The sequence below is a fragment of the Trichosurus vulpecula genome, chromosome 2 (assembly GCF_011100635.1).
Source record: "Trichosurus vulpecula isolate mTriVul1 chromosome 2, mTriVul1.pri, whole genome shotgun sequence".
In the NCBI taxonomy this organism is placed as follows: Eukaryota; Metazoa; Chordata; class Mammalia; order Diprotodontia; family Phalangeridae; genus Trichosurus; species Trichosurus vulpecula.
In genome coordinates this window covers 367765996-367784834 of record NC_050574.1, presented here as the reverse complement: position 1 = coordinate 367784834, position 18839 = coordinate 367765996, and the positions used below count along the sequence as shown (strand labels likewise).

The 18839-nt window shown below is 37.6% G+C and overlaps 1 protein-coding gene across 4 annotated transcripts in view; it reads left to right on the top strand.

Moving 5' to 3' along the window:
• GART (phosphoribosylglycinamide formyltransferase, phosphoribosylglycinamide synthetase, phosphoribosylaminoimidazole synthetase) overlaps positions 1 to 18609 on the top strand; it is a 40633-nt gene extending 22024 nt beyond the window's left edge. For all 4 annotated transcript variants that reach the window (XM_036744795.1, XM_036744794.1, XM_036744792.1 and 1 more), the window contains exons 16-23: positions 1433 to 1684; positions 1923 to 2075; positions 4416 to 4622; positions 5136 to 5276; positions 6435 to 6565; positions 12982 to 13123; positions 17433 to 17548; positions 17654 to 18609. In XM_036744795.1, coding sequence (XP_036600690.1) covers positions 1433 to 1684; positions 1923 to 2075; positions 4416 to 4622; positions 5136 to 5276; positions 6435 to 6565; positions 12982 to 13123; positions 17433 to 17548; positions 17654 to 17845 — 1334 coding nt within the window. In that variant the 3' untranslated portion in view covers positions 17846 to 18609. The remainder of the gene's footprint in view (positions 1 to 1432; positions 1685 to 1922; positions 2076 to 4415; positions 4623 to 5135; positions 5277 to 6434; positions 6566 to 12981; positions 13124 to 17432; positions 17549 to 17653) is intronic.
• Positions 18610 to 18839: the final 230 nt, after the last annotated feature.

Genomic DNA, 18839 nt, shown 5'->3' with positions numbered 1-18839 from the left:
TGGTACAAAGATTTTTTTCCCTTTTGACTACTTCCCTCCTTATCCTAGATGTATTAATTTTGTCTGAGCAGACACTTTTCAGTTTCATGTAATCGGTTATCTTAGTTTTGCCACTTATCTGGTTAAGAATATATCTACCCGCAGCTGTGAGAAATATATGATCTGCTTCTTTTCTAACTTTTTAATAGTGTGATCTTTAATATTAAGGTCACTTACCCTTTTAGAATATGTTATGAAATATGGTGTATGGTTGGTCTAAGCGTAATTTCCACTTGACTGCTTTCTAGTTTTCTCAGCAGTTTTTATCAAAAAAAGGTGCGATTTCCCTACTTTTCATCATTTCCTTTGATATTCTAGGTCATTTGTTTCCCCACAGAATTTTATTATTACCTTATCAAGTTCTAAATAGTATTTCACTGATAAAATCAGGGATTCTTAAACTATTGGTGTGTATAGGTACTACTTTTTAAAATAAGCCTTTTGTGTTACCCTAAAGTGGGTTGTGGAGATTCAGCTACAACTTTTCCTCTCATGGGCTGTTAAGCAATCTAGTATTCATTCTGACATATACCAAGGTAATATCCATAAAAGCAACAAGCTAATTCTTGCCTGGTCTACTGCAGTAGCTTTCTAATTAGTCGTCAGGGCTTTAGTCTCTGACCAAGCCATCCTTTACATAATTGCAGGATTGATATTCCTAAAGGTCAGGTCTGACCTTTACTCCCCTGCTCAAAAAGCTACAGTGGCTCCCTATTATCCTTAAATTATTAATCATGATATAAAATGTAACTTCTTTCATTTGGCTTTTAAAGCCCTTTAAATGGCCTAGATTACTACAGATTTTCACACAATCTGTATTTGAGCCAAATTGTCCTACGTGCTAGTCTTTATAGTTGGCATTGCATTTTCTGTCTCTCTACCTTTACATAGGCTTTCCTGTATTCCAGTAATGTAGTCCTTCCTCACCTCAGCCTCATACCAATCCTAGGCTTTCTTCAAGGCTTAGCGTATCTGCCTCCTGCTTGAGTGAAATTTGTCCTGATTTGCCCTGAGTTACTAGTGCCCTCCCCCGAAATAATTTTGTGAGTTTTGTATATATTTGTATTTGTTTATCTCTGTTCTTGTTATTCCCCGAAGCAGGAACTATTTTATATTTTTTTTATATGTCCAGTGCCTAACACAGTGTTTGTTACATAAGAGAACAAAGAAAAAAAATCATCCTTTTTGTAGCATGTGCCATTTCCTTCAAATCATTTCTTAAGTTTCTGAAATTTCTTAATATTTGCAAATATTTTATAATTAAGCAATGGTACTTAATACTGCTATGGTACTTAATTCCCTTTCGGTACATACTGGATTATAAATGGCAAGGTGCTCACTTATAAGTATTTACTGATTTCACTAACTTATCTTCCCATATCCCTTTAACCAGGTGGTGAGACAGCTGAAATGCCTGGTGTGTATCCCCCTGGAGAATATGACCTTGCAGGTTTTGCTGTTGGTGCCATGGAACGAGATCAAAAGCTCCCTCAACTGGACAGAATCACTGAGGGGGATGTTATCATTGGAATAGCCTCTTCTGGAGTCCATAGTAATGGATTCAGCCTTGTAAGGAAGATTGTAGAAAATTCTTCCTTCCAGTTCTCCTCTTTAGCACCTGATGGATGTGGTAATCAAACTCTAGGTAAATTGCTGAATATAATAAGGCTTATGACTAGCATTTAAAATTTCCATGAATACTACTTTCTTATGATGAATTTAAACTAATGGGTTTATAATTTGCAAAAATCAGCCATCATTTCAGAAGAGCTTTCTGTTTTTAAGCTTTTTGCCTAACGTTCTTAAAATTCTTGTTCAACATTCTTATACCTGTCTTATACTTCAGTGTTTAAATGGGACTATCTTGTATCTTACATTTACAGGGGAATTGTTGTTAAATCCAACCAAAATCTATAGCCGAACATTGTTACCTGTTCTTCGTTCAGGGCATGTTAAGGCCTTTGCCCATATTACTGGAGGTGGACTACTTGAAAACATCCCTAGAGTTCTTCCTGAGAAATTCGGGGTGGATTTGGGTAAGGAAAATAACAGAACGTTTTTGGAATGTGAGATGGTAGAACACTGCCTTTATGATATGTGATCATTCTTTTCTTGAGAATTTCATGAAGTTTATAGTACAATATGTAATTTTTGCAGGTTAGCTTCCATTCTGATGTACTCTAAGGAACTACAAATTGATTTTGTTTTATAAGCACTCTCTATATATAAATCATAACACAAATTGGGAATTTGTCAAAAATAGCTTGACTACATTTTTCCTTAAACTTTTTTTGCCAGAGCAACAAAGCTTATTTCCCTCCATCATGCTTCCAGTGCATATGCTCTTTTTGTGATGTTCCCAGTTCTTAAGTTAGACATGAAACAAGTTCCCATTGAATAAATCTCAAATCCCATGACCAACTCCTTCCCTACCTGAGATGCACACAAGGCTGCACACTACTGGATCTCCCATTACTCTGACAGTTCCTCTTTCTAATCACCTGTCATTCCATCTTTCCCTGTGCCCTACCCTCCTAATACCAATACTTGCCCTCATGACTGCTGATTCCTCCAAGTTAAATCAAAACAACCAGCATTTGTTAAGTGGCTACTTTGTGTCAGGCAATATGCTAAATGCTGGGGATACATATATACAGAAGGGGGAGAACAGTCTCTATTCTCAAGAAGCTCATTGTCTAATTGGATATAATCTAAGAGGGAAGGCCCTAGCATTTAGGGGGATCAGGAGAGGCTTCTTATAGGTGAGACTTTAGCTAAGGCTTGAAGGAAAGCCAGGAGATGAAGATGAGGAGGGAGAGTGTTCTAAGCATGAAGACACCTGTAGTAGAAATGCCCAGAGTCAAAAGATGAAATGTAAGTAAGGAACAGCAAGGAGGCCAATCACTGGATCACAGAATACGTGGAGGAGTGTAAGATAATAGCGAAAATGTATATAGTGCTTACTATGTCCCAGGCACTGGGCTAAGTGCTTTACGATTATAATCTCATAGCAACCCTGGGAAGTGGGTACTGTTATCACCATTTTACAGATGAAGAAACTGAGGCAAGCAGATTCTGTGACTTGCCTAGGGCCATACAACCAGTTAAAGTATCTGATACCAATTCAGGTCTTCCTAACTCTAGACCCAGCGCTCTCTCCACACTTCGCCACCAAACTGCCCCCAAGACATAAATGTAATAAGGTTAGAAAAGAGCTAGGTTATTAAGGGCTTCAGAAGCCAGGCAGGATTTTATATTTGGTTCTGGGATGAATGAAAGCATCCAAGAGACAGTTTCTGGGTAATTAACAATCAATTTATTAATTAGGCTAGCCGGTAACCAATAAATTGATGGTCAGTGGTTTCTTTGAGTAACCAAAGACAAACCCATGGAGAGCTGAAAGCCTTCAATACTTTTTTGAAAGTAAATGCCCCTGACAAGTGAAAATCAACCCTGATTAGTGGGCATTTAATGAGGAGTTAGGCTAGAAGTCTTCAGCTCTTCCTGCTGAGAAACTGGCTTGATCATGAGTTTCAGCCCCCTCTACGCATCTGAACGAGGGGATCCATTTCCATCCAGACCACTCCTTTTGGTTTTCTCCTTCACGTGCTGGGTTACCCTGAACTCCAATTCAGATTTCTGTTAAGTAGTCTCAAATGGACCCTTGCCGTGGCAAAGCAGTACTTTAATTCTACTTCCAACAGAAACTATTTCAAGCATTCTTGTCTTCTCAAGCCTTCCATGCCACCTTCCCAAGCTCTTCAACCCCTCAGTAACCTCTGTTATTCTCACCATACCCCACACATAATTGCTAAATCTTGCCATTTCTAACTCCACAACATTTTTTGCTTCCTTCCCCTTCTCTCAATTCATGTAATCAACCATCTTTCTTAATCTAGGCTTTCATTACCCTTCACCTCTTCTCTGGGAGGCAACAGCCTCTTATATAATCTCCCAATTCTTCCTATGTAGTACTGTTAAAAGTGTAGATCTTGCCATGTCACTCTCTAAATCCTTTGGCTTTTAAAGCCCTTTACCTGGCCCCACACTCTCTTTCTAACTTTGTTATATATCATTCCTCATCTAGTATGATGAATTCTGAATTCTAATGGCTTTTGAACTCAGGGTGATATTTAGTGTTAGCATGTCTTTCGAGTTAAGTACAGCGAAGGACTGAAACAGCAAGCATGTTAGAACACTAGCCTGACACCAGAGTGCAAAGGGCTTTAAATGCCAACCTGAGGAATACTTTATGCTTCATTTCCAGTAGTTATAGTCCTAACTATATTATATACTTGTATTTGTTTAAATTTAAATGTTACCATGTTTTATGTGTGAAACACTAATCTAGTGTGGCATACCTAACTTGTTGCCAGATGCTCGATGCTGGAAGATCCCTAGGATATTCTCATGGCTTCAGCATGAGGGACGCCTCTCAGAAGAGGAAATGGCTAGGACATTTAATTGTGGAATTGGGGCTGTCATGGTGGTACAAAAAGATCTGGCTAAGCAAGTTCTGAAGAATGTACACCAGCAAGAAGAGGAAGCCTGGATAATCGGGAATGTAGTTACTTGTCCTACAGGTTTTATCTCTTAATTTATTATTTTATTCTGCTAATGTATAAGGCTCTGCATTCTTTTCTTTATCCAATAAGGATGCAAGTAAATATTAAGAAACCCATTTTACCACATTATCTCTGTCATTAAATTCTTCACATATGGCTCGCACATGGATGCTATGTTAAAATTGACTGTTGCCAACTACTATCAATATTAGATTTGGGATAGGATGTTTAAAAACTACCAACTATTAAACATTTTAGTGAAAGCTGATGATATTTGATTGCTTCCAATGAGAAAATGTCTATTACGAACAGTCTTCTTTGTATTAAGTATTTGTACATCTTAACACATTTGATGCAGGTGTCTTTTATTTGTAGTGCTTGTACGGTTAAATGTTAACATCTGAGTCTTCAGAAGAAAGTGCTTCAAAGGAAAAAGTTTCTCAATATAAAATAAGTTTTGGTTTCTCTTATTCTTATTAGTACCTTTTTTTTACCACTTTTTTACCTTTGTGTTGTGGCTTTGAAATGAAGGTTCTTCCCGTGTGAAAGTCAATCATCTGATTCCAACAATGCAGATAAATGGATCTGTTTCATTAGTGAATGAATCTTTAAAGACTTGCCTCGGCGTACAACCAAAGAGGGTACAAGTGGCTGTTCTAATATCTGGGACCGGTAAGATTTATTTTCCTGTGCATATTTTAAGGCATTGATAATACTATAAAAAGTTAAAGGAATATTGAATTGGAAAGAAATTAGGAGAACTTGGCAAAGAATAAGGGGAAATATTTTATATCATCATATTGAACTAACATTCTGAATTCTGGTGGCTTTTAAATTCAGAGTGACAGCAAATCTTATGGTAACTATTACTATACTACAAAGAAAGGAATATTCAGCCTATTTTTGAGTTGGGAGTTTTTAACCAGTTGTAGACAGTGCTGGAATTGAAGAGATAACTTTAATTTATCATCTAGTCATAGAATTAAAGAGTTTTGCTAATAGAAACTTAGAAATTGATAGTCCAAAGAGAATTAGTAATTTGCCCAAAATTATTGGTATCAAAGCCAATTCTATAACCTGTAGTCTTTTGATTTCCTAGTCAAGTCTGAACTGGCTCCTCTCGTCTTACAGATGGAGAAATTGAGGCCCAGAGAAGTTAAATCTTTTATTAGGAGTTCATCATTAGTCATTTACACATTTTTAAGAATTCAGTATTTGACAAACTGCTTGGAAAACAATGTGGCCAAAATTAGGTTCAACACAATGTCTCATACTACAATATGCTCCTAATTGATGATGACAGCCAGACATCAAAGTCGTATTAAAAAATTAGAAGAGCAGAAAAGGAGGTACCAGTCACATCCATAGTTCTGTTGTATATGTTAAGCATAAGAGGTGAAATGTTCCAAGTATTTTGGTATCATTCACTAAATTGATTTTTCAGTGAAGTGGTTACCTTAGTAGGGCAAGCAGGTTGGTTTAGCCAAGAGCCAGGAATCAATAGCCTGGATAGCATTTCTTCAGCTGTTAATTTAGCATCTGGACTGGATATATCACCTATTTTATCTGTTATTCATAGGAAATTGGCTTAGACCATTAGAAAATGTTTAACTGCTTTTGAAGTTTCCCACACAGTAGCATAGATAGGGCATATACAACCATTTAACAATAACTTTTCATTTTGTTTTGGGCTTTTTTGTTTTTTAGGTATTTGAACACTTCATTTCATAATGGACGATAAATCAAGTTTATTAATTGAGCAGGAAGGATTGTATTTACATCCATTCTTATGAACTGTAGACTTACTTGAATTTTTTCAATCCTTTGCAGGCACAAATCTCCAGGCCTTAATAGATAGCACTCAGGAATCAACAAGCTATGCACAAATTGTTGTTGTTATCTCTAACAAAGCTGGAGTGGCAGGGCTAGAGAAAGCAGAAAATGCTGGTATTCCTACTAAGGTAAGTTGGCTTTAGCATGGATTGAGGGTTTTGGTTTTTTTTAATGTTCTTAGGTTACGGTAAATTCATTCATACTTCATTATAGCTATCCTCTGAAGTAATTTTTCCTTTACTGCAAAAGGAAATTGGGAAGAGTATTGTAGTTGTCCTTCCAGTCAATCCTTTTCATGTCTCAGTGGTGTTATTTATCAAGTGGCATTCCCTTACCCCCATATCCAAGTAGTTGCCAAGTATCTCTCTTTCATCCATCCCCTTCTCTACACTCACTTGACTACCATCCTGGTTCATTCAGACCCTGACTGCCTGTCATCAGAACCGTTGTGACAGCCTCCTAATTGGTCTTCCTTTCTCAAGTCTCTCTCCTCTGCAATCAACCATCAACAGAGATGCCAGAGATATATTTCTAAAACAAAAGTCTGACCTTGTTACTCCCCTTCTCAGCAAGACAGACTCTTAAGAGTTAGAAGGGAACAAGCATTTATTGAGGGCTTACTATGTGCCCAGACTCTGTACTTTACAAATATTATCTCATTTGGTCTTCACAACAACTCTATGAAATAGGTGGTATTTTATTCCTATTTTTCAAGTGAAAAAAACTGAGGCATATAGAGCTAAGTGACTTAGTCCAAGGTCTCATAGTTAGTAAGAGTCAGATGCTAGATTTGAATTCAGGTCTTCCTGACTCCGGGTCACTGCAGCACATACCTGCCTAACATTTGAAGGGACCTCCAAGATCATCAGATTCAGTAGCTTCTTTTTACATATGAGGAAATTGGGGCCCACAGTGCTTAAATGATTTGCCCAGGATATACAGCCAGTAAATGTGTGAGGAAAGATTCAAATTTAGATGTTCCTGATTCAGTCCGGTACTCTATCCACTGCACTATGCTGCCTCCATGTCTCTATATTATTTCTCAGATAAAACACAGGTTCCATTGTTTGTTGTTTAAAGTCTTTCATCATTTGACTTCAGCCTATTTTTCTCCAAATTTAGTAGAACTTCCCAGCTAACTGACTGCGGTTAAGTCCAGCAGCAGTCTACTTTTGCTCAGGTCAGGAACTTGTAGAGCTCAGACGAGGGGACAGCAATCAGGCTTTGTCCTGGGAGCACTCAAAACTTACAGGTCCTCAGCCTGATCCTGGAATAATTCGACACTTAATATCCCGAGCAAGCAGTGGTGAGATAAGCCTAGGGCTTCTCTTTAGAAGTATATGGAGCCAGGCCTTAACACCAAATCCAAAGTCAGAAAGTACACTGGAAGAATGAACAAGCAAAAAAGAATTCCAGCATAAAAAAGCTCTTGCGGTGATAGTAATGCTCAAGACACAAACCTAGAAGAAAAGAATGACTCCAAAACATCTACAACCAAAGCGTTGATTTGTACCCATAGCACGGGTACAAATCGGACTGGATTTCTTATAAGATCTGAATCAAAAGTTTAAAAAAGAATTACTCATTTTTCATTCCATTGGTTATAATTCTTCTTTGCAACATGACTAATGTGAAAATATGTTTAATGTGAATGTATGCGTAGAGCCTTGGCCAAGCAACAAACCCCTTATAAATTTTAAGTGGACTAAGTAGAATCCAATGACTCCATGAGATAAGAAGAAATACTAAAATAAAATCAAAAGACTGAAAAAATAGAAGAAAATGTAAGGCATCTCATATCATGAAAAACTGACCTGGAAGATAATTTCAAGAACTAACTGCCTAAAAGCTATGACCAAAACAACAGCCTAGACACCATATTTCAAGAAATCTTACAAGAAAACCTCCCACATCTCTTGAAACCAGGGGGCAAAATAGAAATAGAATCAACCAGCCACCTAAATGAAGCCCCCAAATTAAAACTTATAAGAACATCATATCCAGAATCCAGAGCATCAGGGGATCAAAGAAAAAAATACTGCAAGAAGCCAGAAATGAAGAATCAGAGTGCCAAGGAACCACAGTCAGTATCACACGAAATTTAATAGACAACATCATAAAAGCATGGAGAGCTTGGAATAAGAAGTTTCAGAAGGAAAAAGATTTAGGTTTATAGCCAAGAATAACTTAATGAGCAAAATTGAGTATAATTCTACAGTAGAAAAATGGACCTTTAATAAAACAGAAGACTACCAAGCATTCGTAATGAAAATGCCTGAGCTGTGTCGAAACTTTTAAGCTTAAACACAGGAGTTACACATAAAAAGGTAAACACAAATGAATAGTCATAAAGGAATAAACAAGGATAAATTGCTGATATTCTGATATGTGGAGAAATCATCCTCAGGGATCTTGGAGTCAAATTAGAAGACTTGAGAAAGTTCTGTTATGCCCCAATCTTGAAAAGAACAGAAGGAGACAAGAGACATACACTAAGAGACAAAGGAAAGAAAGGTTAGGGAAAATTATCCCACATAATTAAGGTATACAGGTAGACATCTATGCAAACAAGGAAGAGATTGGAATTAGGGTTTCAGTCTCACCCTCATCTGAAATTGGAAAAAACCAAAGTGCACAGAGAGTACAAAAATTTCTCACTCGAGGGAAATGAGAGAAGGGAGATGGGGGAATTAGCAGGAGGATACTTTAAGGGAGGAATTAGTCTTAAGCAAAACAAACTCTAAGGATGTATAAAAATACAGCTTTTATTAAGGTGGCAAAACTATAATCAAATATTATTGTGCTGTAAGAAATAAAGATGGGGCAGCAAGGTGGCACAGTGAATAGACCACCGGCCGTGCAGTCAGGAGGACCTGAGTTCAAATGTGGCTTCAGACACTTGACACATTTACTAGCTGTTTGACCTTGGACAATAAGTCGCTTAACCTCAATTACCCTACCTTCCCCCCTGCCAAAAAAGAAGAAGAAATAAAGAATATGGTTTCAGATAAACCTGGGAAAACTTAATGAACTGATGGACAGTGAAATGAACAGAACTAGGAGTGCTACCCACTTCCGAGTGGAGAGGGGAAAGAGTCAGTGAAAAATGAGAGATTTATTTATTTCTTGGCCATAGCTAATGTGGATGTTTGTTTTCCTTGTCTATATAAGTTTGTCTTTCAACTATGAAGTATGAATGCAGATACAGGCACACTTCATGCTCGCCTTTTTCTCCCCCTTTTTATTTCTTTTTTTTTTTTTCTCTTTTGCATTTGTTGGGTTGTGGGTTTTGGGGTTTGTTTTTTTTGTTTGTTTGTTTTTGGTTTTTTTTGGTTCTGTTTCTTCTTTCTCATGATTCATTCCATTGGTCATAATTCTTCTCCACAACTTGACTAGTGTGTAAATTAATTCAATGCAAAGTTATACATGGAAGTTATATGGGATTCCATGCCATCTTGGGGAGGGAGGGAAGAAAATCTGGAACTCAAAATTATGTAGAAATGTGTGTTGCAAACTAAAAAGAAAAAGAAAAAATAAAAAAACTGAATAAAATGCTTTCTTTTATACTTTTTTTTAAATTTATTTATTTATTTTTAGTTTACCACACACGGTTCTACATAGTTTTGAGTTCCAGATTTTCCCTCCTCCCTCCCCAAGACGGCATGGAATCTCATGTAACTATCATGTATAACTTCGCATTGAATTAATTTATGCACTAGTCAAGTTGTGGAGAAGAATTATGACCAGTGGAATGAATTATGAGAAAGAAGAAACAGAACCAAAAAAAAAACACCCCAAAAACAAAAGAGAAGCAAAAAAGGCGAGCATGTAGTGCGCCTCGATCTGTATTCAAACTTCACAGTTCTTTCTCTGGATGAAGATAGCATTCTCCATCGTGAGACCCCTGGACTTGTCCTTGCACCTTAGGTTGCTGAGAAGAGCGCAGTATGTCAGGGTTGGTCCTCACGGAATAAAATGCTTTCTTTTATACTTAAAAAAAAATGTTTGTCTTTCTTTCATTCTTAGTTGAGGGGTGGGAGAAAGGAAATGTAGGAGTTTTGCTAATTTTTTAAATATAAAGCTAAGCAGTATATCTACCTCCTCCCTGGAGCCTTTTCTGATCTGTTCTTTAGCTGCTATTTCCCACTAGAATTACTTTTTTTTTATCCTGTTTACATTTATGTTCCCCTCTGCCTTATGAGATGGACTGTTTCATTTTTTTCCTCTTTGTATCCAGCCCCTTTATTAAATGCTTCTTATGTTCTTGAGTCATAATGAATTTAAATCTCTGACCAGTGAAGTTTTGCTATCAACCTCAAAAGATAATGATATCACTGGTGTGAATACTCCCACCAGTGCTAATCAGAACACCTCCATACCTTAGTAGGTGATTTTGTGAGTTGTGGCCAAAAAATATTAATTAACCTGGTAGTCAACTTTCTGGTGTTGAACTTGGCTAAGCCGATCATCAGATAGCAGGCTTCGGGGAGTGCATAGTTGTCGAAGGGACCTAAGATCTTTTAGGTGACTTGTATCTAACTAAGAATCCCCTCTACGTTTTCCCTAGCAAATCATCATCCCACCTTTATTTGACAGCCTCTACCCAGAGGCAGTCTACCTACTGAGACAGACTATTTCACATCAGGATAGCTTTGATGGGGGCAGCTAGGTGGCGCAGTGAGTAGAGCAGCAGCCCTGGAGTCAGGAGGACCTGAGTTCAAACATGGCCTCAGATACTTGACACATGTACTAGCTGTGTGACCTTGGGCTAGTCACTTAACCCCAATTGCCCTGCCTTCCCCCCTCCAAAAAAAATATCACAATAAACAAGGATGATAGGTCTGATGGTTAGAATATTTTTACTCCAGTCTTAGACCTACCTTTCTGCAACTTCTACTCAGGGAACTTTGAGGCCAAGCAGAATAAATCTGATCCCTCTCCAAGAAGTGGTCTCACTTGACCCCCTAACTTTTCTCCCAGCTAGATACCTCCATATGTATATGCTAAACCTCAGGGCCATTTATCATCCCTTTTACTCTCTTTGTCCTTTTGTCCTGCCCATTAATGCCCTCAAAAAAAAAAAACAGTACAACAGAGCTATCACTTGTCATATTCTGAACACTATACCACTCAAAATACAGCCCAAGATAGCAGTAGCTTTTTTGTCTATGAAGTTAGTGTTGATTTAGGTTGTGTTTGTAATGAAACCCCAAGATTTTTTTTTTCTGCATAGAAACCACTGTCTATCCATACTTCTTAAGTATGTTTCAAATATATCCCCTCTTTACCACACACTTTGCTGTTACTATTGTGGAGTACCTCTCACATGGATTTTTCAAAATAGCTCTCTAAGTCATCTCTCTGTGCCAGTCTTTCCCTTTCCCAAAACATGTCAGACTACTTTGCTTTTCCTGCTTAAAAAAAAATCTTCAAAGACTTCCTGTTACATGTAGGATAAGATAAAAATTCTCTTTTTAGCCCAGCTGTCCAGTTTTATTGCATGGGTGTTGTGCCCATACACAACTTTTTTTTTTTCCTTGAGGGGGGAAGGCAGGGCAATTGGGGTTAAGTGATTTGCCCAAGGTCACACAGCTAGTAAATGTGTCAAGTGTCTGAGGCAGGATTTGAACTCAGGTCCTCCTCCAGGGCTGGTGCTCTTCTCACTGTGCCACCTAGCTGCCCCTAGCTTCTCATTTTCTATTCTTATCCTCATTCCATTTCCACGAGAATGACAACCATTCTCCCATACTTGGTTCATATTTCCTCTGTGTCTTTTGGTAGTATGATATAGTGGATGGAGACTTGGAATCAGGAAGACCTGAATTCAGATTCATTCTCTGACATTAACACTCAGAACTTGAGCAAGTCAATTTGGCTGACCTTTACTTTATTCAACTCTAAAATGTCAGGTGAAACGCCTGTCATATCTACCTCTAAGGGGATTTGTGATGAATCTCAAATGAGCCAAAATCAATAAAGTTCCTTTGAGATACTATATAGATGTCTATTATTTTGTATTTCTTCCTATTGAAATTTATTTCCCTTCAAGGGCCTCTTCAGGTACAATTACTTCCATCAAATCACCCTAGATTAGTGATTTTTCACTCTTAGGATTTCTCATAGTATCTTGTTTGGGTCTCCTTTGCCATCATTGCGTTCTGCTTCATATCATAGTCATGCTTATTTGTGCAAATGTTTCTTCTAACCCCACCATCCTCACCTAGATGATAAGATCCTTGAGAGACAGGGTACTATATTTCTTTTCATCCTTATATCCTCAGTTCATTTTTCTCCATTATACTTTGCTTATCTATTTGAATTGAATTTAAGTAAAAAGAATAATAGCTCCACATGACTGGTCCTTTACCTAATGCCTTTACAGTTTAGGTAGTCCTTGTCTCATTCCCTTATGGAATGAAAAAGAAGGTAACCTTCATGCCTCAGTGAAGTATCTGATCATGACTTTAGTATAATGTGTCAGTTTTTATGACTTGATGATGCTTTTGAGACAATTGGTTTTTACATACCATCTTTTATTCTACAGGTAATCGATCATAAATTATATAAAAGTCGTTCAGAATTTGACAGTGAAGTTGACAATGTCCTTGAAGAGTTCTCCGTTGACTTAGTCTGTCTTGCAGGATTCATGAGAATTTTATCTGGTCCTTTTGTCCAAAAGTGGAATGGTAAGCAGTTTGTTTATCCTACAACTATCAGGCAAACCAAAAGACAGTCTTTGGTATTAGGTTTTTGTACAATCATTCCATAAAGTGAAATGTTTGTGATGGCATTTTATTTATGTACAAAGTAGTCTAAGCAATTTCAAAAGGTTAGAATTTTTTTTTTATCAAAACTATTTACAGAGTTTTAATGTCTGTGGACCAGAGTGCTTTACTCATTTTCCCTTTGTCTGCTAAATATTAATGTCTTTTCTAAAAATTAGAGCAGATTGTTTTGTTTATATGCTCAGTGATAACTTCTTGTCTACCAAAAATCCTAGAAATGTTTTGAAGTAGTAAGTTTGTCAGACCTATTTAGATATGTGAGAAGGCTGAATTGAGACAAATTTATAAGCGTATATTTTTGATGTCAGTAGTCTCAAAATGATTAATGACCTATAAATCATGAAATCCTGCAAACTCCAGGGTGGGGTGGAGGGGGGTGGGAATTTTGAGATTGTATTTTACAATGATATTAAAGACAGAAAGTTCAGAAAAGTAGAGGGCTGACTAGAAAGATAATGAAGTCTGTTTTTGCCATTTTGAGATTTAGATTCCTATGAGACATCATGTTTGAAATGACCAATGCATAGTTTGTCACACAGGAAAATTTAAACCCAGAAAAATTAAATTATTTCTATAGAGCCATATAGCTAATTAATTGCAAAGCAAAGAGTAGAAACCATATCTCTTTGCTCCCAGTCCAATGTACCTTCCATTATGCTGTACTACATTTTTTTTTAAATCAGGGGAAAACAGTAATTCCCCATATAGAAACTTTTACTTTTAACTGATACTCTTTATTTTTATGTACTCCCTAAACATACACCTTGCTTCCCAGTGATTTTCTACCATAGCAAATTACCTTTTGTTCTCACTACATACCTTCTTCCTTCCCTTCCTCCTACTTGCAGCTTTTCACTAATTGCTTGTTGAATTTTTCAGAATGATGGGGCCAGGAGACTCTACTTCCACACTATTACATGTCCCACCCCTTCTGTTTACTCATAGAGCATCCACCTTAGTTGAAACCCTCATCACTTGTGACCTTGATTATTTTAATAGCCTCTTAGTTTCCCTCCCACAAGTCTCTCTCCATTCCAGTCTATCTTTCACACAGCTAACAGTGATTTTCCTTAATCACACATCTTTCTTGGGTTCCCCTTCTCTCTCCCCCTCCCCGTTCCCTACCTTTAGAATGAGCACAGGTTAGAGGGATTGTGTTCATGAGTAAGGATTATTTCATTATATCCCTAGAGCCTAGCACAAATGCCTGGCACATAGTAGGCACTTAATATTTATTTGTTGAATCACCATGCCTCTTCCACTTGGGACTTGCATCCTTGGCAATGTTATCCCTTGACAGTCTTTACTACCACATCAACCTTAGAGGGATTAGAAAAGGGAGAGAGAGAAAAAATCCCCTCCTGCTCCCTTTACTAGATATACCTCATATCTGGCTTATCTCCACAGTGGTGCTTGTACCTTCTCTTGTGCTTTCTGACTTCCTCGATAGGAAGAGAGCAATAGGCATACTCTTTGTTACCCACTACAGTAATTATTCATTCAACAGTCTAAAGTTTTCTCCATCTATATTACCCTATCCAGATCCTGATGGTAGTTTTCTGTTGGCCTTCAGGTCATTCTCTCTGCTTTCATGAGTTTAGCATGAAGCCCACAGTGTTCCTTTACACTTGGAATGATTTCAGTGTATCTGTTGACATCGCCAAACATCCTGGGTCCCATTTAACTTCTCCAGTTTCTGTATCTATGCCTTCATTCCACCTCAGCCACACAGAGATGGTCACACCTTTCTGATCCTAACAATGTCATCCATAAGTATTCTATATTTCCATGAGTCTGAACTCTGAAATTTTGACACTGACTCTTGATAGGATAGTTTCCTATCCTTCCATTTCTATTCAAGTTTTGTCCTTCTAAACCAATTCTTTATCCTCATTGCAACCTCTCTTCACTGTATCCCTCCTTCTCCTAGTCCAGGCCTACACAACGTGCAGCCCGCCAAAGGATTTCAGGCAGCCTTCCAAAAATGTAGAGGATGTAAAACCAGCCTGCACAACATACCACCCTTGGGCCATATGTTGTGCAGCCCTGGCCTTACTTCCTCCCTTTGAAATCTTCACCCCATAGTTAACCAGTTCTCCTAGATACTCTGTTCTGCTCTTGAATTCCTTGCCACCCACCATTTATCTCCTATGTATATCCTGTACTGTTGAAAGAAACCACATAACTCCTAACTGGGTCATCCACTACATTAAGTTTGTATTACCTAATCTCAGTTGGGCTGTTAACTACTGAATAGCAATTCTTATTTCTCCCTAGTTGGCTTTCTATCCTACTTCCCACAGTGCTGGTTCTAAATCTTATTTCTGCGCAAACCTCCTGTGCCACTCACCCACAGCACCTCTTACTTTTCCAACGAGAAGCGATCCATCTTAGGCTTGCTCCTCTTCCTATCTTCACCCTTTTCTTTGTTCCAGGCTGTAGCAGAAAGATGACCTCTCTTCTCAATGTGTCAAATGCCACTGCTTGTGCTCTTTCTTCATCGTGAATTCTTCTAGTGCTTGCTTTTTGATTACCATCCCATCTCCAATCACAACTATCTCCTTATTTGCCAATGCCTGCTGCATACAAACATACCTGGATCTTTCCATCCTTTAAAATCACATTGACCTGCAATTCCATGAAGCAATCATCCTATATCTCTTCTCTTTTATAATCAACCTCCGAGAAAAAACTTCCTAATCAGTTCTCAGTCTCTTGCAGTCTGGTTTTTAGCCTCATCACACAATTAAAACTGCTCCATCCAAGGTTACATGTTATCTCTGAATTGCTAAATCTCATGTCAGACCTTGCCCTTCTTGGTCTCTGCAGCTTTTGACAGTATTTTCTTCTTCTATGTAACTACTCCTAAGTTAACCTATGTTGGATCTTCATCTATATCCTTCTCTTTTCCCCCACCTTATATCACTCACTAAACCCTCTTTTCATCATCTCCTCATCTCTCTTTAATTGTCTTCTTTGCAGAGACTCCTAAATCTGCACATCTAGCCCTATTCTCTCTCCCAAGTTCCAGGCCCATAGTAGTAACTACTTAGTGAATATCTCCCACTAAGTGTCCCTTAGACATCTCAAAATTATTGTGTTCAAAATAAAAGTAATTATCTTTGAACCTACAACTATTCATCTTCCTTCAAACTTCTCTCTTTCTCCACTCATCCCTACCATTCCAGTCACCCAAAGTCATCCTGGACTTTTCCCCCCCATATCCAATCATTTGTCAAGTCATGGCATTTGTACAACATCATCTCTTCCATTCTTAGCAACACCCTTCTAGTCCAGGTCCTCATCACTTCCCAGTCCACCTTCTTGCTTCCAGTCTCTCCACTTACAAATCCGTTTTCTACCCTCATGCCAAAATAATGTTCTTAAAGGATGTCTCACAAACCATGTTGTCCTCCTGTAGTTTTCCTCTTGCCCTAGGATAGATTGTAAATTCCACAGTTTGAAATTTCTAGTCTTATTCTATGTAAATCTTCCTTTCTAGGTTTATTTTACATTGTCCCATCATATACTCAGTGTTATAGCCAAACTGGCCTAGTTACCATTGCTTGACCTCAGCAGTTCATCCACCCACTTACCTGACATTTCCATATTTTTGCACAGGCTCTAGTCTCTGTCTACCTAGGTAGCTAGGTGGGACAGTGGATAGAACCCTTCATATCGAACCTCAGACACTTACTAGCAGTGTGACCCTGGGCAGGCCACTTAACCTCTGTATTCCTCAGTTTCCTGTAAAGTGGGGGTAATAATAGTACCTGCCTCACAAGGTTATTTGTGAGGATCAAATGAAATAATATTTGAAAGTACTTCGCATAATACCTGGCACATAGTTGGTGCTTAATATATGCTTATTCCCTTCCCCCTCTTCCTCTTATTTCACTCCTCAAATAGAGAGAGGGAGAAATAAACACTTATTTTACATGTTGCAATTCCTCCTCCATAAAAGTACAAGTTCCTTGATTGTTGGAATCTATTAAAAACGGTGACTCAAAGCTATAGTGCTATTAGCATTAGTTCTGTACAATACTTAGGTTACAGTATGTATTAAATAGGTTCTTGGCAAAAGATGTTACTAGTATAAAATCTTTCTACATGTGATGGACCTGATCTGTGTCAGTAGTACAGTTCTGTATGCAGGGAGCACAGGAGGCCTAAATTCTAACCACAGTTTTTTGTTTTCTTTAATTTCTAGGTAAAATACTCAACATCCACCCATCATTGCTCCCTTCTTTTAAGGGTTCAAATGCCCATGAGCAGGTTCTTGAAGCTGGAGTGAGAATCACTGGCTGCACAGTACATTTTGTGGCTGTGAGTCTATCTCTTTTCTAAAAAATGAACTCCTCTAAGGTTATATAAATTTGCATTGGCTAAGTTAGCTTTGGATATATTGAAAGCAGTTTTTCTTTTTTGTAGGAACAAGTGGATTCTGGACAAATTATTATTCAAGAGGCTGTCCCAGTAATGAGAGGTGACACTGTTGCAACTTTATCAGAAAGAGTGAAAATAGCAGAGCATAAAGCATTTCCCGCCGCTTTACAGATGGTGGCCAGTGGTGCAGTAAAACTTGGAGAAAATGGAAAGATTTGTTGGAGTAAAGAGGAATGAAACACCATAAATTTAGAGTGGAAGAATTTGGATTTATCTGTCTATCAAGTGTGGTCATTTGTACCTTCTGTCATGTATGCAAAATACTAGCTAACAGAGGAGAAATCCTTACACCTCTGCTAAAAAAAAAACCATTTGTTACTAACAGACCTTCTCATAAGATTAATATATCACCCATACATACAAAAATATTTATAACTCTTTTTGTGGTTTCAAAGGATTGGAAATTGACAGGATGCCTGTCAGTTGGGGAATGACTGAACAAGTTGTGCTATACGATCATGATGGAATGCTATTGTGCTATAAGAAAAGCAGAATGATTTCAAAAAATCCTGGAAAGACTTATGTGGACTGATACAAAATGAAGTGAGCAGAACCAGGAGAACACTGTACACAATAACAGCAATATTGTACAGGTGTGAATGACTTAAATATTCTGATCCAAAACAATTCCAAAGGACATGGGATGAAAAATGGCATCCACTTCCAGAGAAAGAACCAATGGAGATTGAAATTGAAGCATACTTTTTTACTTTTCTATTTTTCTTGCTTTTTGGCTTTTGGCTTTTTGGTCTGTGTTTTCTTTTGCAAGATGGCTAATGTAGAAATGTTTTGCAGTATATCACACGTATAATTGAAGTCAAATTGCTTGCTTCCTCAAGAGAGGGAGAGAATTTGGAACTCAAATTTTTTTAAATGACTTTAAAAAAAATTTTTATTACTTGTAATTGGGAAATATTTAATGAAATTAATAAAAATATTTTAAAAAATTAAAACAATAAAAAGTAAGATTAACATATCATAAAGAGTAGTGTTTTGCTGAGAAATTTGCCTGCTTCCCACCTGATACCAAACTTAACGTAGAATAAAGCTCTCTAATATGCAAATAAGGGTTATAGCTCACATGATTATCCAAGTTTTAGCTAAAGGATTGTCTTTTCATTCCTGTTCAAACAAAGTGTCAAAGATTCCTCCATCAAACAGGATTTTACCT